Raw genomic sequence first — 20,334 nt, 5'->3', positions numbered from 1 at the left:
GGTCATCCTCTCAAAGCTAGCCATCTGGACTTCCCCTTGCTTGTTTTTAAATATGCTTTGTCATCTGTATCTCCCACTAGAAAGGAAGAGAGTACACATGACCATAGACATTTTCCTGTTTGTCTCTGTCATTTCAAGATCTAGAAGAGTTCCTGTTCATATAAAAAGAGTAAATAGTAGCTGGTTAAATAAATGAATTTGCTGCAGGATTAAATCAATGCACATCTCTCACTTGAAGTGTGAAATTTACTAATACAAGATCCATTTGCTGGCAGAGAGCTGGTCTGCTAATGGATTTACTCTCTTGATCTTCCACTTTCTCTTGGACTTTTGTAACCAGAGGAGAAGGAAGTTGGTTACTTCTTCAGGAGCTGGGAATGAGGCAGATCTTCTCAGATGTGCAGTTAGAAACAGGCCAGTCATGAATGTGGGAAATGACCTTGCTGCTATATGTTGACTCTCGTTAGTTACGTTTGCTTATCTTTGGCAAGACAAAACAAGTGAAGCCTGTGCCCCAGAGTAAAATTTAAGGCATTGAGGAGACACCAAAAATCTCAGGAATCAAACTTGGGTATGAAATGCCTATAATCCAGCACTCAGGTGGTTGAGGTAGGAAGACAGAGTTTGAGGTCAACAAAAATAATTGTCAAATGCCAATAGTCAAAATAAACAATATTGTAATACAATTTTAAAAAATCCAAATTTTGATGCAAAAAGTCTGTGGTGAATAAAATTGTAACACTTGAAACAAGGTCGTTTGGATGATTTCTTAGGCATGGACAAATGAATCTTATCAAACCTCACAGTTTGGTCAGCGGGAAAAGCAAAGCAAACAGGAGGAGTAGTGTCTCTGTGGGAGGTTGGAAGATAAAAGTGACAATGTATAATAAAGTCTCTGAGATTGCAAACCAAAGGAAGACAGCATGTTTTCCACCGAAATAGCCATACCCAAAGTAACAAAACGTGTTTGCTGGTTCTCAGATTGATACTGACAACAGCCCAGTGGTCTTTACCTCCTCTCATGAATATGAAAAATATGCTTACCCTCCCAGCTCCCTGGTTCCCTTTTTCTTTGATGGACATCTCACTCCCCACACGGGCTGAGACCCTGCAGGCTCCATGTGGCTCTCTTCCTCTTCCTCTTTCACCTCTTTGCTGTCTGTCTTCTGCTCTGTTCTCTGCAAAGTTCAATCTCAGATGTCCTTCTGACAAAACTAGGATGCATAAGCAGAGGGAGACACATTTGTAGACATGATAGGAAAATTTACCTGGCAGGTCTTCCCAGGAGAGACACCAATTCCCTGGTGAATGATTGTCATAGCTTTCCTAATGTCTGAGATTAGGAATAGAGGCAAGGAATGAAGAAAGACAAAGTTTATATGCAACTTATTCATGAATTATGAAATCACTTACCAAAGGTTCATCAATAAACTACAACTCAGGTTCATCAGTAAACTGCAACATTCTTTTTTTAGAAAAGAAAAATATGAAAACAAAATTATGCCACATATCATGAAGACTACCAGGTAACTCTAAGTTGTCCTGTACATGCACTTAATATGTCCTATGCATGGAATAACCTAACTCTTACTGTGACTCATGGAAAGCCACTGATATCGTGACTAAGAGTTTGTCTGCTATAGTCAAATTGGTTAGGTTTAAATCGTAAGCATGTTACTTTATGTCAGACATTGGTGACTGTTTTCATTTCTCTACATCTCTGTTTCTCTGTATGTAAAATGAATTAGTAACAATACCCACTGAAGTGGGTGGTTTATAAAAAATGTCCACATTATGTCCACACATAACACTTATGGAAACTGTGCCAGGCACATCCTAAGCTCAACAGATATAAGCTACACCACTGTTCTAAGAATACGATTAACAGCAGCACCGTCATATCATGTACACAAAGTGCTTAATACAGGCCTTGAAACGTAAGGAGGATATAAGGTCCTTGTTTATCACTGGGGAAGAGACTTCCAGTATTTCCTGCCTTTGCTTTCTAGCACACATAAAAGTATTTCTCATCTCCCTGCCAGATAGGCAAGGTCTGGCCGTAGGTGACAGTAATGGGGGCCCCATCTAGACTTGAGCAGTTGATTGCTCATTGTGGATCCTTTGGTGTTGTGTATTAACTCTGGGACAAATCCTGAAAATCCTGGTTTGAGTTGGAACCTCCATAAACTGGTCTTGAGTGATAATGTGAAACTGAGCCTCCTGTCCACCTAATCAGCTTCAGTCTGGGTTGAGTGAGTAGCAGGGACTTTGGTTTGTTTGTTTATAGCTGTTTATAGCTATATGTTGCTGTTTGCTATGTATAATATTTGCAGTGTACTTTGCAGTATAATGTTTCAGTGTAATTGAATCTATCCTTTTAAAGTACACAGTGATTTTTAGTGTTCTGCCATCTCAGTTATTCCATTCCAGTCTTTCTAGAGCTGACTTAATACTACCACCTTCAAGCATTAGCCCCTGAGACTCAACCCAGAGTGTTCAGCTGGAAAAGAAAAGTATGTCTGTGAGGAAGAGTCAGGAGCTATCTGCTATTCTTCACAAAACTAACTTCCCTGCCTTAGGCTCAAATTCAGGTTTTAGTAGTTAGTGTCAAATAGCTTTAAAAATTCCCTCTACTGATAAGTTTTTTTTTTGTTGTTGTTGTTGTTTTTTACAAAAGCCAAATGGAAAAGTATCTGGGCTAGTCTGTCCTGTGTAAACTTTTCCCCAGAGGGGGACACTTTTTAAAGAAGACAAGCCTCATGACCAACCAAAAATAAAGGAAGCACCAAATGGAAAATCACCAGAATAACATTTACAGTCACGCAATTCCTGACAGATTGCATTTACCAATCTTGCATAACTCCCAGAAAGATTGGAGGGTGATGGTGCAGAAAGAGTAGGTTGGAGGTGAAGCTGAGCATCATGGAGCTAAGTTGTTGGAAATATACCAAATTGTCTCCAGGCTTCTTGGAACAACTTTCCTTTGATTATTTGAAGGGGCTGGAAACATGTCTTTCTACCTGCTCAGTAGAGCTGATCAATTTATCACTTAGTGTCTCCTAATTTGGAATATTTGAAGCTACTTTTTTTTTTTTTGCCAGTCCTGGGCTTGAACTCAGGACCTGAGCACTGTCCTTGGGCTTTCTCAAGGCCAGCGCTCTATCACTTGAGCCACAGCACCACATCCGGCTTTTTTCAATATATGCGGTGCCAGGAATCGAACCCAGAGCGTTGTGCATGCTAAGACAAGCACTTTACCACTAGGCCAAACTCCCGGCCCCACAGAGCTGCCACTTTTAAATCTGAATTTCTGCCTATTTCCCAGGTCTTCTAGAGAAGTTGGCTAAGTTACTGTAGTGAATATTGCCACTTGAGTAGTAGGAAATCCGTCCTACAGATTCTGAAAATAACTGCTTTCTCTAAGATCTGTATCTGGATCAAACTTCACAACTTGCTGGCTTTCGGATGGCAACAATGGTGGGTGCACTCACGGACTGCAAGCGCCTGGCCGGTGCGTGAAGAAAGAAACCTGTAGAGTGTGCAGACGTGCACACGACCTGCCTTTGGGGAAAGACGTTTGTGAAGCGATCACACGATTTGCCCCCATTTGCCCCTTCGTTTATGAGATTGCTCAGATTTCCACCCCCCCCCCCCCCACCAGGCATCATACTGGACTAACAGACAAACATATGCACCTGGGTACTTAAATGAAACCCACCCTCCTTTCCAGGGGATGGATGGACGGGCTGCCCGTTATTGCCAGCGCTTCCACGGGCACAGCAACTGCTCCGCCGCCACGTGGGACCAGGATAAACCGCTCCGGGAGGAATTCCGGGCCTCTAGGACCTGGCGGGAGCAGCATCCCCGCCGACCCCCGCACCGCCGGCGGCCGCAGCCAATCAGCAGGCGCCTCTCGTAGCCGCGCACCAATCGCGGCCTCCCTTTCTCCAGGCCCCTCCGGTTACTTAAAGGTGCGCCGCCAGCCAGGCCGTGGACTGGAATCGGCCGCGGGAGACCACCATGGTTACTCACGTCGAACTCTACACCGGCGCTAAGATGCCCCTCCTGGGCCTGGGCACCTGGAAGGTAGGTGCCCCGGAGGGGACCTTCGTGCTCCGCGCCTCCTGGGTGGGGCCCCACCCCGAGTAACCCCAGCGGCCCGCGCCGCGATGCCGGGCCTGCCTGCAGTCTCGGCTCCGGGACCGACGGGGCCCAGGGGCTCGGGCGCCCCTAGAAGCTGCCTCGGCTCGGTCTGCGCTGCGCGACGCCCCGGGGCGGGGATGCCTTCCCCCGCGGGCCCCCACCCCCAGGGGTCCTCCGAGGCCCCGCCCGGCTGCTCCCGGGGCACCTGGGTCTCACGGCCGGCCTCCCGGGAACACGCGCTGAGCTGCCGGACTGCAGGCAGTTAATTAAATTAGGAGACTGGGGGTTTGCGGGAGGCGCGGGTAGGGCGAGCTGCGTGGAGGATCCGGGCCCCCGCCGCGCCGGGCCTGCCGGGGATCACGCCGCGGGGCCGGGGGGAGGGCGAGGGAGCGGCGCTCCCAGAAAACTCCACACCCTGCCGGCCCGCGGGCCGGGGGCCCCAACCCGAGGCCGACCAGCAGGACACGGGGTGCACAAGGTGCCCTAGCGGGAGGTGAAGCCCCGGGAGTGGTGGCGCGCTGAGACGGAGCCCGTGTCGGTGTAGCCTGGGGACAGAGTAGCTCGAGGTTCTGCGGTCCCGAACCTCTGGGACCCCGGGCGGATGGTTTGCAAGAAAGCAGCGACGGTGCCTGACACGGACTGCGTCCTAACAAAAGGCTTCAGATGATCAAGAGTAAGTCGTCGGTGTCCCCTCCGCGGTCCGTTAGCGACTCGTGAGTGAGGATGCATGGTGTCAAGGTAAATTGTCCTTGTTGGGAGGACATGCAAGGTGCTAGCAAATACAGCACGCCGCCATCCCTGACCTTGGGGTGTGAGATGCCTTCTGATGCTTTCATCCTGTTTCATTTCTTTTCTTTTTTTCTTTTTTTTAAGAAGAAAGGAAGAAAACATTGGGTCAAAACTTGAGAAGTTTTGACTTCCCTCGAAGTCAGCCTGGGCAGGAAGCTTAGAAAGAGAGCTGTGGCCCAAGTGGCATCAACTTTTAGGAAAAGAGCTAACGGAGGGGACAATGCTTAGGTTCTGAGCTGCAGCCCCAACAAAAGGAAAAAAAAGTGTGTGGGTTTTGTTGTTGTTGTTTTTTGTGGGTCATGGGGCTTGAAATCGGCCTGGGCGCTGTCCTTTGGGCTCACGGCTAACCAGCCCTACCCCTTGAGCCAAGTCCCACTTTCAGTTTTCTGGACATTAATTGGAGATAAGAGTCTCAAGGTCTTTAGTGCCGGGAGCTGGCTTTGAACCTCAATCCTCAGATCTCAGCCTCCTGAGTAGCTAGGATTACAGGCATGAGCCACCACACCTGGCTAAAAAGTATTTTTTTCAAGAAAGTAATTTCATGATCCATCCTTTGAACATCACTATCAAGAGGAAATAAGGAGAAAATGTTTAAAAGAGGGTTTAGGTCACTTGCTTGATTTTTGAGCATGCAACAACTCCTAAAGAACTGTGTCTTTGTTTAAGATCAAATAAAATCTGTACCGTTAGATCCTTAATTCTGGCTGAAAACTAGGAGGAGACTATTGAGCATCTTCACACTGTCCCTTCCCACAGTGGCTGGCAGATAGTCTCTCCAACAATTAAATGCTGGATTACTATGAAGGAAGAATATAACTTTAGAGCTAATCTATGGCCACGTGCGTTTCTGGGCATGAAGAAAGATCAGTAAAGAACTATTGTGGAAGGTGGGAAGTGGGTAGAAGTGAAATCAATGGTGTAAATGTGTACACATCTCACTTTTTGCGGGGAGCACTGGGGCTTGAACTCATGGCCTCCCATTTGCCAGGCAGGCATTGTAAGACTTGAGCCACACCTCCAGTTACTGTTTTCAGAAGTATCTTGTGTGTGCGTTTTTTTTTTGTTTTGTTTTGTTTTTTTTTTGCCAGTCCTGGGCTTGAGCTCAGGGCCTGAGCACCGTCCTTGGACTTTCTCAAGGCTAGAGCTCTACCACTTGAGCCTCAGCACCACTTCCGGCTTTTTTCTATATGTGGTACCGAGGAATCGAACCCGGGTCTTTGTGCATGCTAGGCAAGCACTCTACCACTAGGCCAAACTCCTGGCCGGTATCTTGTGTTTTAGCCTGAGGCAAGCTTTAGACCTTCATCATTCTATCTCTGTTTCCCATGTGATCTGAATTTATGGGCCTAGAGCCATGTGCAACATATCTGCATGTCCGTTGATACGGAATCTTGCCAACAGTGTGCCCAGCTGTCCCTTCCCCCCCGGATTTCTGATTGCCCCTCCTAAGTAACTGTAATTATAGGCATGGGCCACCACTTCAAAATGTTTTAATGATTTGATACTTTGCCATGCACGGGTGCCTTCTCAGAGATGCAAAAAAGGGTGTGACTACTTGCTTGTCATTGTGACGACTGCAGGGGACTGCAGGTGGGTGCAGATCCTTGCTCTCAAGGATATTTCTAGGTCATGGGTGGTTCTGTCCAGGCTGGCAGTGGGCTCTGGTAGTACCCAGAGCACTGTCCCATTGAAGGGCTCCTCACAGGTGAGAATTTCAGGCAAGTTGGGAGGCACTCACCCAGAACCAGAGTGATTAGATATGGTTTCTTCCTGACAGGCTGGCCTTCCGCACTGGACAATAAATAAATACTATATAGTTTAGAGGCCATTAAGACAGACTGACCTCTAGTGCAATCCCGTGTTCCAGTATGGATATTGTTTTAGGCCGAATTGAAAACGCATTTCTACCATTGTGTATAAGTCTCACACCCAGGCTAAGAACACTTACTGTGTTCCTCATCTTTGCCCCATTACTGCTCCTCTTCCCACTTCGGAGCTTCTGAACAACCTTTTTTTCCCCTAATTACCCCCAAATTTTAATATTATGGATAATATCCTACATCTGTTTATTAATATTCTGTAGCCTTAGAGATAGTCAAAATTTGTCCTAAAAGAGTATTTTTTCCAAGTCCAAATTTTGCCTTTGGGTGGAACAGAAGTAGAACCCTCCCTTCAAGAATGTATGAAGTAGAAGAATGTGTCAAGGAAGACTTCCTGCCCCTTTCCCAAAGTGGAACAAGCTTGGGGTGGCACCCCTAAGGCTGGGATGGGGAGAGGAATTATAAAGGAGCTTGGTTTATTGCTCAGCTACGTGATGATTCTCCCTGTTTTCCTTCTGTCTCTGCAGATCAAAGATACCCAAGAAAGTTCTCCCTGTTAAGAACCAGTCCTCCTCAATCCCCATCTCAGCTAAGATGACAAACCCTTCCCCATCTCAGAAATCAGGACAGATTTGTCATAGTAGAACATGCTCACTTGTCAAACTCCAGTCCCAACACACACATACACCAACCCCAAACATACACACAGAAACAAAAAGTCCTCACTATGGATAGTGCAGGAAACGGGGTGTTTTTGTAATAACTGCCTAGATTTTCCCTAATGAGTATTCTCTCAGGGGACATGGGAGCATGGCATATGCCAGCTGTTTGCCCTGAGCTGCCAGATTCTGCTGTCCATACAGGAAGCAGCAGCTTCTCTATGATCTCTCATGAGCAACCCAACTTAATCTTCAAAAACATGGAGGGGGGTGGCTGTGGGGCTCATTAACCCTCCTTCCAAATGACAGGGTATCTCCAGGATTCAGGGTCCTCTGATGTTACCAGGATTCGGGCTCTTGAAGTCCTTTTTCTCTAGCAACTACAGGCCTGCATTCTCCCAAATAAAGGATTCCCAACAAAACCAGTCTACTTTTCAGGTCAACCTGGATCCAAAGATGGGAGTTTCTGTGCCTGGCTTGGGGTGTGTTCCTGCCCCTGCTTGTGGCAGATGTTTGGCTAGGCCAGCCTGGGCAAAGGGTCTCTTGCTCTACTTAAGAGTAAGACCTGCCAGTGCTGGGCAGACCCACCTCGGGTAAGCAGAAATGCAGCGTGGAGATGTCCCGCATCTGAGGAGAGGTCAGCCTCAGCCAAGCAGATGGTTCTCCACGAAGTCCTCAATGTTTGCTGCTTGGTCTTGCTGCCCACGTCCCCTTGGTCACGTCTAGAAGGCCCGGGAGAGTTCTTTCCTTTGGGAAACACTGAGACCCTTCCCTATGCTGTTCCCTCAACCATTCGCGTGAGGAAGCTGCTGGGTAGTGTCTCAGATTCTCCAGGGAAAGTGGGGAGTTTCCTGAACAGCCTTGTGGTGACTGACTCCTGAGAGACACATGGCTGTCCCACCACGAGGTCCCTTCCCTCAGCTACTGACTGGCACAAGTGGCCTGTGTTATTCTCCCAGACTGTTGACAAAAGCTACCATCAAAACACAGATGCGGGCAGCTGCTGGTAGCCTGGGGAGTTTTCCTGCCCAGTTGTTTCTACCCCAGCTCTGCAGAGGAATGTGCTCTGTTCATGCCATAGCTCATTGCATTCATTTTTCTTGTTCAGCCTTCTGATCTGAGCAGAAGCAATGAGATGGGGCAGGTGTCTGCACAGTGTGCCTGGGGGCTAGTGAAGTACGGGGCATGCCGGCCTGTCTTCCTCCTCACCAGCCAGAGCCAGGCCTCCCACACCTGCTCCTGTTTCTCAGCGGGTGATTTTTCCCGTGGTTTCCCCTTCCCCTTTGCTTTCCCCCTCTTTCGGCCTGCTCTCTCCCTGTCCCACTCTCTAAAGTGGGTTCTCATTCGCTGAGCATTGACAGCGGGCTTCCAGATCAGGGCCAGAAATGGACACGATTGCCTAGAACTGTGAAAACACAGCAAATGCAATATCAGAGTCCATACATAAAAAGGAATGCAAAGGGGCAGACATTCTGCCCTAACTGAAATCTGAACCCAAATAGGATTGAGTTACAGGTATGTCTGCTTTTTAAGTATTTTGAATTAAAAAATAGTCACCATTGCTACAAGATCTGGCTAGAGAGCCTACACTGGCTAGGACCTCATCCATGATCCCCTATGTCTACCTCCGAAGTGCTGGGCTTAATAGCTGTGTCAGGCTTCTTGCATTTATTTATTTTGTATTTTGTATTTTTTGTAACAGTAATTCTTATTTATTCATTGTGGCAAAAACTTACGAGTAACAAAATAGCTCCATCATAAATGTCCAGCTCAATGTTTCATTGCCAAGTGATATCACCAATAGAACTACCACTTGGTAAGTATATGGAATATCATGTTCTGGAAAATTCCCACCTTCTCTTTTTCCATTGCCAGGCTTCTTTGAAAAGCAAATATTTGACACGAGATCTGAGCTGCTGCTATGTGGCCGTCAGATTTTTCTAAGCAATGTGACTTTTCACCTCGGTTTCTGTCTAGGGGCTGACCGTGGAGAGGGCTGCTTTACAAATATGCCCGGGCCAGGCTTGAACTGCCAGAACGAGGCTCCTCCGCTCATTCCCCTCTTGGCTTTGTGTTGGCTCTGTCCTCTCTTGCTTTTAAACCTCATGATTTATATTCCTTCTACCTGCAGTCATCTCCAGGCCAAGTGACTGAGGCTGTGAAGGTAGCGATTGACCTTGGCTACCGCCACATCGATGGAGCCTACGTGTACCAGAATGAGAAGGAGGTGGGGGTTGCCCTCCATGATAAGCTAAAGGAGAAGGTGGTGACGCGCCAGGATCTCTTCATCGTCAGCAAGGTACTGCTCTGTGAGGAGCCTGTGGGGCCCAGTCTGACTTAGCTCAGCTTAGGAGCCAGGGCCACTCTCTCAGGAATGCAGTTAGTTATCACTGCACATGCGATTCTTGCAGCTCCAGTCACACCAGCCAGGAGGGGGCCCTGTAGCTTTACTACCTGAGTCTTTTTTGGATAGTCCTCTTTGGACCTGAGGGTAGGAACCCAGTACTGATAAGGCCGAGGCTGTTGGTTGGCTTTCCCTTTCCAGGGAGTTACTTCAGAAGCAGAACTGGCCCCCATCTGTAGACTGGACTTCCAATGTTGGCCACTGTTTTTTAACTAAATGCGGTTGGTGCACAAAGGGCCTGAGTGGGCAGACGTAGCTCCTGTAGAACAGCCCCAGAACTCCTGTTCGGTGCCCAGGGCTGGCTGGCTGGCTGGCTTGTCCATTCCATGGCATGCTCCACCACTCAGAGCATCCCCAGGAGATGGCTGGGTTGTGGGAGAGGAGCGTGAGTCCTCCGTCTAGGAGCTGCCCTGCTCCCAGCCAGGCAGTGGTACAGCAGGGGTAAGATGTGCTCTTGCTGGCTGCAGCTGTGGTGTACCTTCCACGACAAGAGCATGGTGAAGGAAGCCTGCAAGAAGACCCTGAGTGATCTGAAGTTGGACTACCTGGACCTCTACCTTATTCATTGGCCAACAGGCTTCAAGGTAAGGGATACAAGCTCAGACCATGTCCCTGTGGTTCCCTGTCCCCTGCGGCCTGCCTTAACATCCCCTGTGAGTATGTGAGTTGTGAGAGACCTTGCCTATCCCTCTGGCTGGAGCAGTGGCATCACCCAGTGTGTGTTAACCACCACTCAGCCCCCAGCCAGGACACCTGATTCTCAACCACAGGTGACTGAGGTGCACATGCCAGAAACTGGAGAGCAGTGCACTTCTTACTTGGTGGCTTTAAATCATTTAGCCCTGACAGTGGATACAGCTGCCCCTGCCACCTCCGAGCATGAGCACATGCACATGCATGCTCAACCCTCTGCACATGTATGTGTGTACACATTCCCTGTCTTGTGCAAATTTGCATTTATAAACAACTCTAGCCCTCTAGCCCCTGGCTCAATTGTCTGCAGGGTCAGCAAGGCCGAAAACAAGTGAGTTTTCTTCTACAGCTCTGTTTCAGGGCACTCAGGTCTACTGGGGCCTGAAGGATGTGATTTTTCTTGTTTGCCATTTCTGATAAGCAGGCGAGAGTAGTTATGGTGGCTTTATTTCAGGTCAGTGAAACAGCCAGAACTTTGGCCCCATGAGTCTGACCTTGAGTCCTTGACCTTTCCATAAACTCTGGCTGCTGGCTGTAGTTGTCCTAGTGATGGACAGATGTCCGCATCTCTGTCTGTCAGTCTGTCAGCTCCAACCTGGACAGAAGCAGTACCCAGAGCCACAGGGCTCACCTGCCTGTGTCCCTTTTGCCTAGCAGATGCCATCTTCTTTCCACTGTCTTAGCCATCAGTGGAAGAACGATTTTTCTAGACAGAGCTCCCCTGCAGGTTGGTGAAGGGCTGTTTCTAACTGTCTCGTGTTCTTTTTTATTATAACAATAGCATGGAGATGACTATTTCCCTCTGGATTCATCAGGCAACGTGATTCCCAGTGACACGGATTTTCTGGATACCTGGACGGTGAGATGGTCCTAACCCCTCGTGGTTGATCTCCTGTGTTTGGGAGTGGCAAGGTGTGGGTGATAGCTCTGCTACCTCCTCCGCTGCGTGTTTCATGAAAGCCAGCTTTGGCTTTTGCCTTTGCACCTTGTGGATTCTGAAAGACCTAACGCATTGGCTCTGAAGTGTGAGGGCAAGGCCTGTTAAACTTAGAGGTACAAAAGATGCTTCTGATCTCTACACTGTTTTGGATTCACCTCTTTTTTCCATAGGCTATGGAACAGCTGGTGGATGAGGGACTGGTGAAAGCAATCGGTGTCTCCAACTTCAACCATCTTCAGATTGAGAGGCTCCTAAACAAACCTGGCTTGAAATATAAGCCTGCAGTTAACCAGGTAAACCTCCTCCCGAGACCAGTATTGATGGCACAGTTTTTCTACCTTGTCTTAGCTCCTAGGTGTGCCAGTGTCCTGAGTTCAGCTTTCTCCTGAGGTGCATGTTTGGGCTTGCACCTCAGGAGGGTTTGAACTGGCCCAAATTTAGGAGCAGTACACAGCTACCGAGATCCTCAGGCCTATTACATTTGATGAGTTTCTCAGACCAGAAAAAGCCTTTAGGGCCTCTGGCCAGGAAACACCGGTAATGACATTACTGTTTTTAATGTCAAGGATACCAGCTGGGAAATGTAAAAAGTGGTTCCAGCTTATCTTGGAAACACATCTTTGCCAAGGTGGAAGAGAGTCTGCAAAGAAAGTTTTGCCTTTGTCATGTCAACCTGTGCCCACAGTGCGCTTGTCAGCCCTCCTCTGCATTTGCAGATCGAGTGCCACCCATACCTGAATCAGGAGAAGTTGATCCAGTACTGCCAGTCCAAAGGCATTGTAGTGACTGCCTACAGTCCCCTGGGATCGCCTGACAGACCCTGGTGAGCTGAGCCTTTCATGGTGTCTGGTTCTCTTTCACTAGGAGAAGATAAGAAACAAGAACTAAAAAGAAAACTTAAACTCAGGGTGGATCTGCAGATGCTCCCCAGGCCTTAAGGTTGAAAGTTTTAGGAGGAAGAAGAGCAGCCTTTTCCAAAAAAGATTGTCTGTAGATCTTGACCCAGCTTCTGACCAGGAGACTGGATGGTTCCCTGTGGTGTATGGGATGGGGAGAGGCCACCATTGGTGGTAGTAGTTAGCTACTCACCTGACTCATCTTTCTGCTCCAGGGCCAAGCCTGATGACCCTTACCTTCTGGAGGATCCCAACATCAAGGCCATTGCAGCCAAGTACAACAAAACTATAGCCCAGGTACAGCCATTTCCAGGCACGGGTGACTGAAGAATTCCCTGCACCCTCAGTGGTCCCCGCTAGCCAGGACTGGGTCTTCTAGTCCTTCTGGAAGTGTGACTTGTGCACAGAATGGGACTTGGAATGTAGCCAGTCTTACAGTTTGGGCCACCTGTATAGATGGCCCAGAGATCAGCATAGCCCTGACTTGTTTATTTACATGGGAACTCACCTGCACAAATGCCAGGGCTTTCATTATTGCCCGATGTTCCTTCTTCCACGAGTCCTGGCTCAGAGTGGCCTGGCCACATACCTGGGGATTCACAGCAGGACCCTGGAATCTGATCTGGGCTGAATGTGGCCCCTTCCTCTCAGTGGGAGACACGGGCATCTCGTCACCTGAGCACTTGCAGTGTGCCCGTCTCTAGTAGGTAATGTGCGTGTGACTGACATGACGATGCGGGCACACGTGCACACTCGTCACCTCTCCTGGTCCACAGGTGCTGATTCGGTTCCCGGTGCAGAGGAATGTGGTGGTGATCCCCAAGTCTGTGACCCCAGCACGCATCGCTGAGAATTTCAAGGTCAGATTTCAGCCCATCAGACTGTCTCTCCCCGGTGGAGTAGGGGCAGGAGAGTCTCTTTGTAGGGCTTCTCTTCCTGACACTGTATCCTCTTAACCTGTGATATACCCCAGCCCTGTTCCCTGAAGGCCAGTGTGCCGAGCTCACTTAGCTATAGTAAGCCAAGCACTGACCCAAGAATCCCTCTTGCTGGAGTCCCTGTGCCAGAAACAAGCCTCATGCCTCAGTGGCCTCACTAGGTACCAAAGTGTACACCTCTGTGGAGGCTCTCAGGACACCAGGAGTTTGCCGAGATGGGCAAGATGCCTGGATTGGCCCTGGGGCTGCATTAGTTCAAGTCATTTACGCCAAGTAAAGCAATAACCTGTTATGCAGGTTGCCAAGATTAGAGAATTCGCAGAACACTTTACATAGTGCTCGGATAGTAAGTGCTCAGGCAACGTTACTAAGCTGATGCTAAGTCTGTGGACTGCAGTCCCCTCCAGGTCACTTGTTGACTCACTATCTCTGCGAAGAGCCTGTGCAGTCATGGCAGAGCATGGGCTAGTAGCTGGGTACCAGGAATGTGGGCATTCCAAGTGCCTTGAATAACTGAGATGAGCCAGTATCTCCTCCTTGCTACCACCTCTCCCTTGAGCGCACCAGCCAGCTGAGGGAATGGCTGCTCCGAGATGGTCCTGAAGACCTGGGTCCCAGTCCTCTGAGCAGAGCAGCTGAGCTGAGGGCACTGGTGTGCACCCGAGGGCCAGTTCCTTGCTTAATACAGCAAGCTGCTGTGGAGCCTGAGCTAGGTGGAGCCCACATCCCCTTCCCAGGCACCCAGGCTCTGGCTGCCCTGGCTCACAGCTGGCTGTGTGTTTTGTCTGGGTGCACTAGCCAGGCCGTGGTCCATAACTGTGCTGTATGAGGAGAAAGGAGCCTATCATGGACTAGAACACATCTCACATCTGTAGTTGTTGAAACTATTCAAGACAGAGTAGCAAAACACCTAATCTAAACCACAAACAACTGTGTTAGTTTTGCATTTTACTTTGTGGTCTCTGTTTTCCCACAGTTGTAGTCACGGTATGCAGCAGAGTCTGTTCTGCACATTCTGTAATCGAGGATCCCCTTGAGTTCTAGGTCTCTGTGTCACCCCCAGTCCTGCTGCTGGCTGACTGGAAGTTATCCAGTCTGCAGTTTGCCCACCCAGGTCTGCCACCTGTGTCCTGTTGAGCTTTCTTGCTCTCTCTTGTCAAAGCTTGTGTGTCTTCCTAGGTTACCTCAAGTTCTGTCTCCTCTCTGGCCTCGTCCTTCAGTGCCCCTGTTATGAATAGAGTCCATTGCTGATGACCCTGGATTCCCCAGGGCCTTTGTGTCATGTCACAGGATGCTGAATTGATTAGTCCGTGGGTTCCAGCTGTTAAAAGTTCCTGCCCTCCCCCCCCCCCCCCCGCTCTATCTATGATGGAGACAAAGGCACCTCTTACCCACCATTATAGTTCTTCCCCGGTGCTTATGAAATCTGAACTACTCCTTCGTGTGAATAGAAATTGTGTGATGAAATTGACGGTTTGCTGGGGAGTTCTGGAAGGGAGGGACTGTTATAAAAGTGTTACACAGTAACCATTGACCAAGTTCATTTTACTCTCCACCCTGCTCAAGCACAGTACTGTCTGAGCTTATTGGAATTTGTCTGTTTAAGGTTTTTGACTTTGAGCTGAGCAAAGAGGACATGGCTACTTTAATGAGCTACGACAGGAACTGGAGGGTGTGTGCCTTGGTGAGGTGAGTAACCACATCCCAGGTCACTGTGGCCATCAGCTGCTCACAGAACACGAGATCTGTTCTGGGAGCTCTTCCTCTCCTGCCCAGGGGCATGGATTTGCGCATTTAGTTTTCAAACCTCAGGGCCCTTCTGACTGAGGCTCATCTCAGGTGGCTCTGTACCTTCTTCCTGAACAAATTTGCATGCTGCTGTTTGTCCTGATAGCCCATAAAAGGCTTTAGGGAGGAGACCCTAGGGGGCTCGGGACAGAATCCTTCTAAGGCTATAAGAAAGTCAGTTACAAAGGGCTGTGCGCTGCACCCTCCTGAGTCCTCTGTATCCCCTTGGAAGTGGGCTTTGGGTCTTGCAGGAAATCACTAGCAGTATGAGTGACAAGGTATAAGACAAACCTACTCTCTCCTCACTTAGCAGCGCAGAGGAGGCTGCTGTCTTCCTGCCGCCCTTATTCCTGCGTGCATGGCCTCTGTCCCTTTTGGTACATCTTTCTCTCAGCAGTCAGCATGAATGTCCACTTTTTTCCCTTTCTCCCAGCAGCTCAGACTTGACACTGTGATGGCCCCGGCCTCTGCCACAGGAAGGTGGCCACCACATGTGCATCTGGGCCAGTAACACCTGTGATCTGGGCGCGGGTATCCCATGAGCATGTGACTGTCTGGTTCTAAATAGAGCACCAACAGAGCCAGCCTGGGTAAAAGAAAGCAGAGATAGTAAAATAACCCCAGTGTCCTTGCCTGTGTTACTGACACCTTTGGCTCTGCATCTCGTGGGGGGTGGAGCAGAAGGGTGAGTGGATCGCCAGTGGCCTCCATTCTGTTTTTAGAATCTGTCAGCTTCATGTTTCTTGGTCCTCCCTGCCCCTCCCACTGCCCATGTGCTCTCGGAGCGGACAGCCTATGATGCCTTCCTTTCCCACTGATCCTTCACATCCAGATGCCTCCCTCCCCGACTCCAGGGCTGTTCTAGAGACAGCTGCCTGGTTGTCATACGCGCCCTGGGTGCTAAATAGACCCGGGTTAGCATTGGCACGGGAAGAAAGAGGCTGGTTCTAACACTCCTGGGAAGCTCTGCCAAACTGCACACACCCACACAGTCTGCTGTTGATGACTGGGGTAGGCAAACAAAGGCTTGCCAGGAGCAGTTTAGGAGTGGTTTTGAATGGCTATCTTCACTCTGGGCCTCCACACCCTGCCTGGTCAGTCTTTCCAGTCCTTGCATTGCTCCTGCAAGATGAACTGTGGGCCTTGGCCACACGCCTGTGTCCTCCCGGTGTGTCCTGCACCACCCCAGGTACAGCACTGAACCCACTCCTTCCCACTCACCCCAGGGCACTGCTGCTTTGTGTCACAGGTGCATCTGCTACTCCACTTCGCAGTTCGGGGTCGTACAGCCTTTCGCACCTCTGTTGTGTTATCACCGCTTGCTCTTTTCACTGTCTTGTTTAGGATCATAAGATAGTCTTTTGTACTTTGGTCCTGTATACCCCATACAGTGCTGGCCATCGAGAGGGCTGTGTCTGTCACACATGAGGGAGGGCTGCTTAACACCAGCTTATGGCAGAAGAGACTGGAGGCCCAGCCACTGTTGCCAGCAGCAGACATGCCATCTGAAGACTCAAAACCGGCTGATGGCATCCCCGGTTTCTCTCTCTGCCCATGACACCGTTACCTGTTGCTCTGTGTTGGTAATTTGTTACAGTGAAAAGCTCCTTGCAAAGCCAATGTGTTCTCTTTTGTCCCAACAGCTGTGCCAACCACAAGGATTACCCGTTCCATGCTGAGTTCTGAAGCTCTGGGTGCCAGCACTTCCCCAGTGACTTCAGCCTGTTCTTCCAGCCTTCTTCCTGTGTGTCCTTGCAAATGCAGTGTGGCCTGCGTCCCAAGGGATGTGAGCAGCAGCCTGCACACTAGACACCGCGAAGTAGTTAGTTTGATGTAGGTGTCTCTTTCTTGCCCCGCTGGGGGGAAAGATGTGAGTACTCTCTTGTGACCAAAGAGAAACAAAATCTGCAGTCGTCATCATGCCACGAATGCTTGAATTCCACTGCTTGGGCTGTAATCCACTCAGCCATGCTTCTCTTTTATTTGAATAAAAAGTGCTTTTGTGAGTTTGAGGTTATTCTTTATTATTTTTTGAAACACTGTGCTTCACTCTGATGCCCACAGAGCAGAGCAATGAAACGCAACGGGAATGAGGACTTCTTCCTTCTGATTGAGAGCCTGTAACTCAGTGCTTTATCTCCTCGCTCTAGGGCCAGGCTGTGTCCAGGGGTATCTGAGGATGGAGGTGGAGATGGAAATCCAGCTGGGTTCAATTAGGGTCTTCAAGGGTTAGCTACTCTTCTGCATCTTCCTCACAAAGCATGCTGTGTACTACAGTGTTAAGGCTGAGCTAGGACATAATCCTGCATTTGTTTTCACAGATGATCTGACTGGTTCTGCCCATGAAGACCAATGACCAGCATCAGATATTAATTAAGCTGTAATAAAGACAAGGAAATGGATACCTATCTGATCAAGTTATAGCAGCTGTTTTTGGTATTGAGCCTCCTCCCCCATACACATACATAAAGGTATAACTGGGCAAACCAAAGATAGGCCTCACCCAAAGATAAAGTGATTGTGAAGCTATGAGAGGCCCAGAGCCCCACCTGCACACACTGCCCTTCCAGAACCTTTGTTTGGCCTGAACTTTCCTGACACACAGCACATTTCCTTTCAGCACATTGGTCTACATCCCTTTCTGGAGTAAGCAGGTCCTACTTTAACTAACCCCAAATTAAATTGCCAGCCTTCACTCACCCTCTAAAAACCTACAACAGACTCGAACATGTCAGATCAGCCACCTAATCCACACACAGCCAGTGATTGCAGTGTGACATCCTCCATTGTCCTAATTTAAAAAGCTGCTTGTCTAAGGAAGGTGATCTGATTCCAAGATGGTACGCTTAGGCACAGGCAAGTCAATGCTTGGTCTGGGCAGGGGGCCTCAGTTCCTCACTTCATGTAAAGATGCTGGGGGTGTCCTTGACACGATGGCTGGCTCCTCCACAACCTGCACCATGGTATTGCCTACGGTTTAGAGAACATTCTGGAAGTAACAATATACATACTGCAAAATAATTTATGTTCAGATTTCTTGCATAGAAAAACAGGATCAAAAGTGACCTAGAAGTTTTCTGGAATTCTTGCCTTATTCTAATAATATTTCATTAAAATGAAAACTGGCAACTTGCACATGTATAAAATACTGCCAGTCAAAGCTTAACTGCAGTTACAAGTAGGTCATATTGATAATCTGAACACTTTGGTCTGACGTGATTAAATTAGCACTCAATCTGGTCTAATCATGAGAACATCAGTACAAAAATATGTACTATTCAAAACAGTCAAGATCAGCAAAAATGAAGTCCAAGCACCACTAAAATGCTGCCTAAAGTAACGGGCTGACTAAATGATATAGGTAAGATCCTTGGCTGGGAAAGAGCATTTGGTTGATACTAACATAATCTGCAAATAGACTTGAGTTAATAACAGTTTATCAATATTGTCTCATTATGTAAAATGTATCAGTAATGTCATGGTAATAACTGAAAAGTAAGTTTTGAATATACATATGTTCACAATTTTTCTGTAAATTCTAAAATGTCTAGTTAAGAAACAAATTGATCAAATACTGAGAAAGAGCAGTCATTTCTAGCAAAACATAGTAAACCTAACTAGATTATGCATCTGCTTTAAAGGTATAACAAAGGTATAACATTCCTAGTCCAGACAAATAGCCAATCCACCACAAAACCTTCCTGAAAATAGACTAAGAGGAAGTATTTTCAGATTCATTTTATGCAGTCAACACCACGTTGATACTAAAATCAGACTAAGATATGTCAAGAAACGAAAATTACAACCCAAACCTCACCAAATAATACAGAGGCAAACATCCTCAGCAAAATCTAAAAACATTCAATAATGTATAAAAAAAATTTCAGGGCGACCGGGAGTTTGGCCTAGTGGTAGAGTGCTTGCCTAGCATGCATGAAGACCCGGGTTCAATTCCTCGGTACCCCACATACCAGAAGTGGTGCTGAGGCTCAAGTGGTAGAGTGCTAGCCTTGAGAAAGTCCAAGGACAGTGCTCAAGCCCTGAGCCCAAGCCCAAGACTGGCACTACTGATTTACTACTAAACAGAGCAACCCACTAATATAATCAGAAAAATATTTGATAAACTGCAATAAACAGAGCAAACTACCACATATTATATACTCAAATAGAAAAATATTTGATAAACTGCAACATCATTTCATAATAGAATCTCTTGGTAAACAAGGAAGAGAAGAAAATGTCTTTAACCTGGAAAAGGGCACCTGCCTGTGTATCTGTATAAATCGATTATGGCACAATCTCATATAAACTGTGGCTTCCTCATGAATGAATCTCAGGAACAGCATCCTAGGTTTAAGAAAAAGCTAATTGCAGAAAAAGTATACAGTAAAATTCCATAGATATAAAGTGTGAAAAGAGGCAAACAAAATAATATATTTTTAGAACTCAACCATAGGTCAGGAAACTATCTGTAAAAGCAAGAAAATGATTTATTCGACATCCAAAAATAGTCTTACTATCAGGGTTCTAAGGATGTGAGTTTATTTTATTTTAAATCTTTAAATGGCAGCACCAAAATTTCATATTCTCTTTCACATGTACACATGCATGTACATACTCCATATAAACAAGTGTTTCACATAAAGAACCTCATTTGGTCTTTCAGCAATCCTATTAAGATTTACTTTTCATGACTCAGATTTAGCAGATGAATTTAAATCAAGAAAAACTTACTGATGTAACAAATATCTCACAGCTGTTCAACAGTCTCATATTCTAATTCTATAGTCATCCTACTGAATGACATTGAAGTTAAGTATTATGACTATTTCTGACACAGAAAAGTTCAAGTGACCAGTCACGTGCTACTGAGCAAAAGAATAGGAAAGGGGAAGAAAGTTGAACAACAATAGCTCAAAAGGTGTGTACCTAAGGTCATATAGGATGAGACTAAATGAAATGAAGTCTAGGTTACTGAAACAAGAGGTTTATCTTTGTGATTGCTGGTCTTAATGTACTGGTATACTGTATACACACTTTCTGGTTTATTTGAAATAGGGAAGAGAAAGGGAACAAAAACATGAGAAGGGGTATCAAGTTGTGAGAAATAATGTACCCACCACCTGACGAATGTAACTGTAACCCCTCTATACATTATCCTGACAATAAAATACAATAAGAATTTTTTAAAAAACAAAGTTTAACAAAATTGTCTTCTGAAAATAATCTCTCACACTCTAGTGTGCTTGCTCTTTAGGGCCCCA

The 20,334-nt window shown here is 47.4% G+C and overlaps 1 protein-coding gene and 1 long non-coding RNA gene across 2 annotated transcripts; one reads left to right on the top strand and one right to left on the bottom strand.

Annotated features, from left to right (window-relative positions):
- Positions 1 to 226: 226 nt before the first annotated feature.
- LOC150063603 (uncharacterized) lies at positions 227 to 3,833 on the bottom strand. Its single transcript, XR_016535562.1, has 2 exons — positions 3,719 to 3,833; positions 227 to 1,214 (listed from the first exon to the last, which is right to left on the bottom strand). It is a non-coding gene; the product is annotated as an uncharacterized LOC150063603 (long non-coding RNA).
- Positions 3,834 to 3,954: 121 nt separating this feature from the next.
- Akr1b1 (aldo-keto reductase family 1 member B) lies at positions 3,955 to 17,076 on the top strand. The gene is made up of 10 exons (XM_090333326.1): positions 3,955 to 4,086; positions 9,543 to 9,710; positions 10,283 to 10,399; positions 11,290 to 11,367; positions 11,619 to 11,741; positions 12,165 to 12,271; positions 12,560 to 12,641; positions 13,121 to 13,204; positions 14,889 to 14,971; positions 16,714 to 17,076. The coding sequence occupies exons 1-10, from the start codon at positions 4,021 to 4,023 to the stop codon at positions 16,754 to 16,756; spliced, it is 951 nt and encodes a 316-aa protein (XP_090189452.1). The 5' UTR covers positions 3,955 to 4,020; the 3' UTR covers positions 16,757 to 17,076.
- Positions 17,077 to 20,334: the final 3,258 nt, after the last annotated feature.

Source organism: Megascapheus bottae, chromosome 5 (genome assembly GCF_031878675.1).
Source record: "Megascapheus bottae isolate mThoBot1 chromosome 5, mThoBot2.hap1, whole genome shotgun sequence".
Classification (NCBI taxonomy): Eukaryota; Metazoa; Chordata; class Mammalia; order Rodentia; family Geomyidae; genus Megascapheus; species Megascapheus bottae.
The sequence above is the reverse complement of the archived record's forward strand: the minus strand, read 5'-3'. Positions and strand labels throughout refer to the sequence as shown.

Excerpts from the sequence above, each read along its gene's own strand:
- Akr1b1 (XM_090333326.1), top strand. The coding sequence starts at position 4,021 with ATGGTTACTCACGTCGAACTCTACACCGGCGCTAAGATGCCCCTCCTG. Across the intron at positions 9,711-10,282 it reads ATCTCTTCATCGTCAGCAAG|CTGTGGTGTACCTTCCACGA; the intron begins GTACTGCTCTGT and ends TGCTGGCTGCAG. Across the intron at positions 11,368-11,618 it reads ATTTTCTGGATACCTGGACG|GCTATGGAACAGCTGGTGGA; the intron begins GTGAGATGGTCC and ends TTTTTTCCATAG.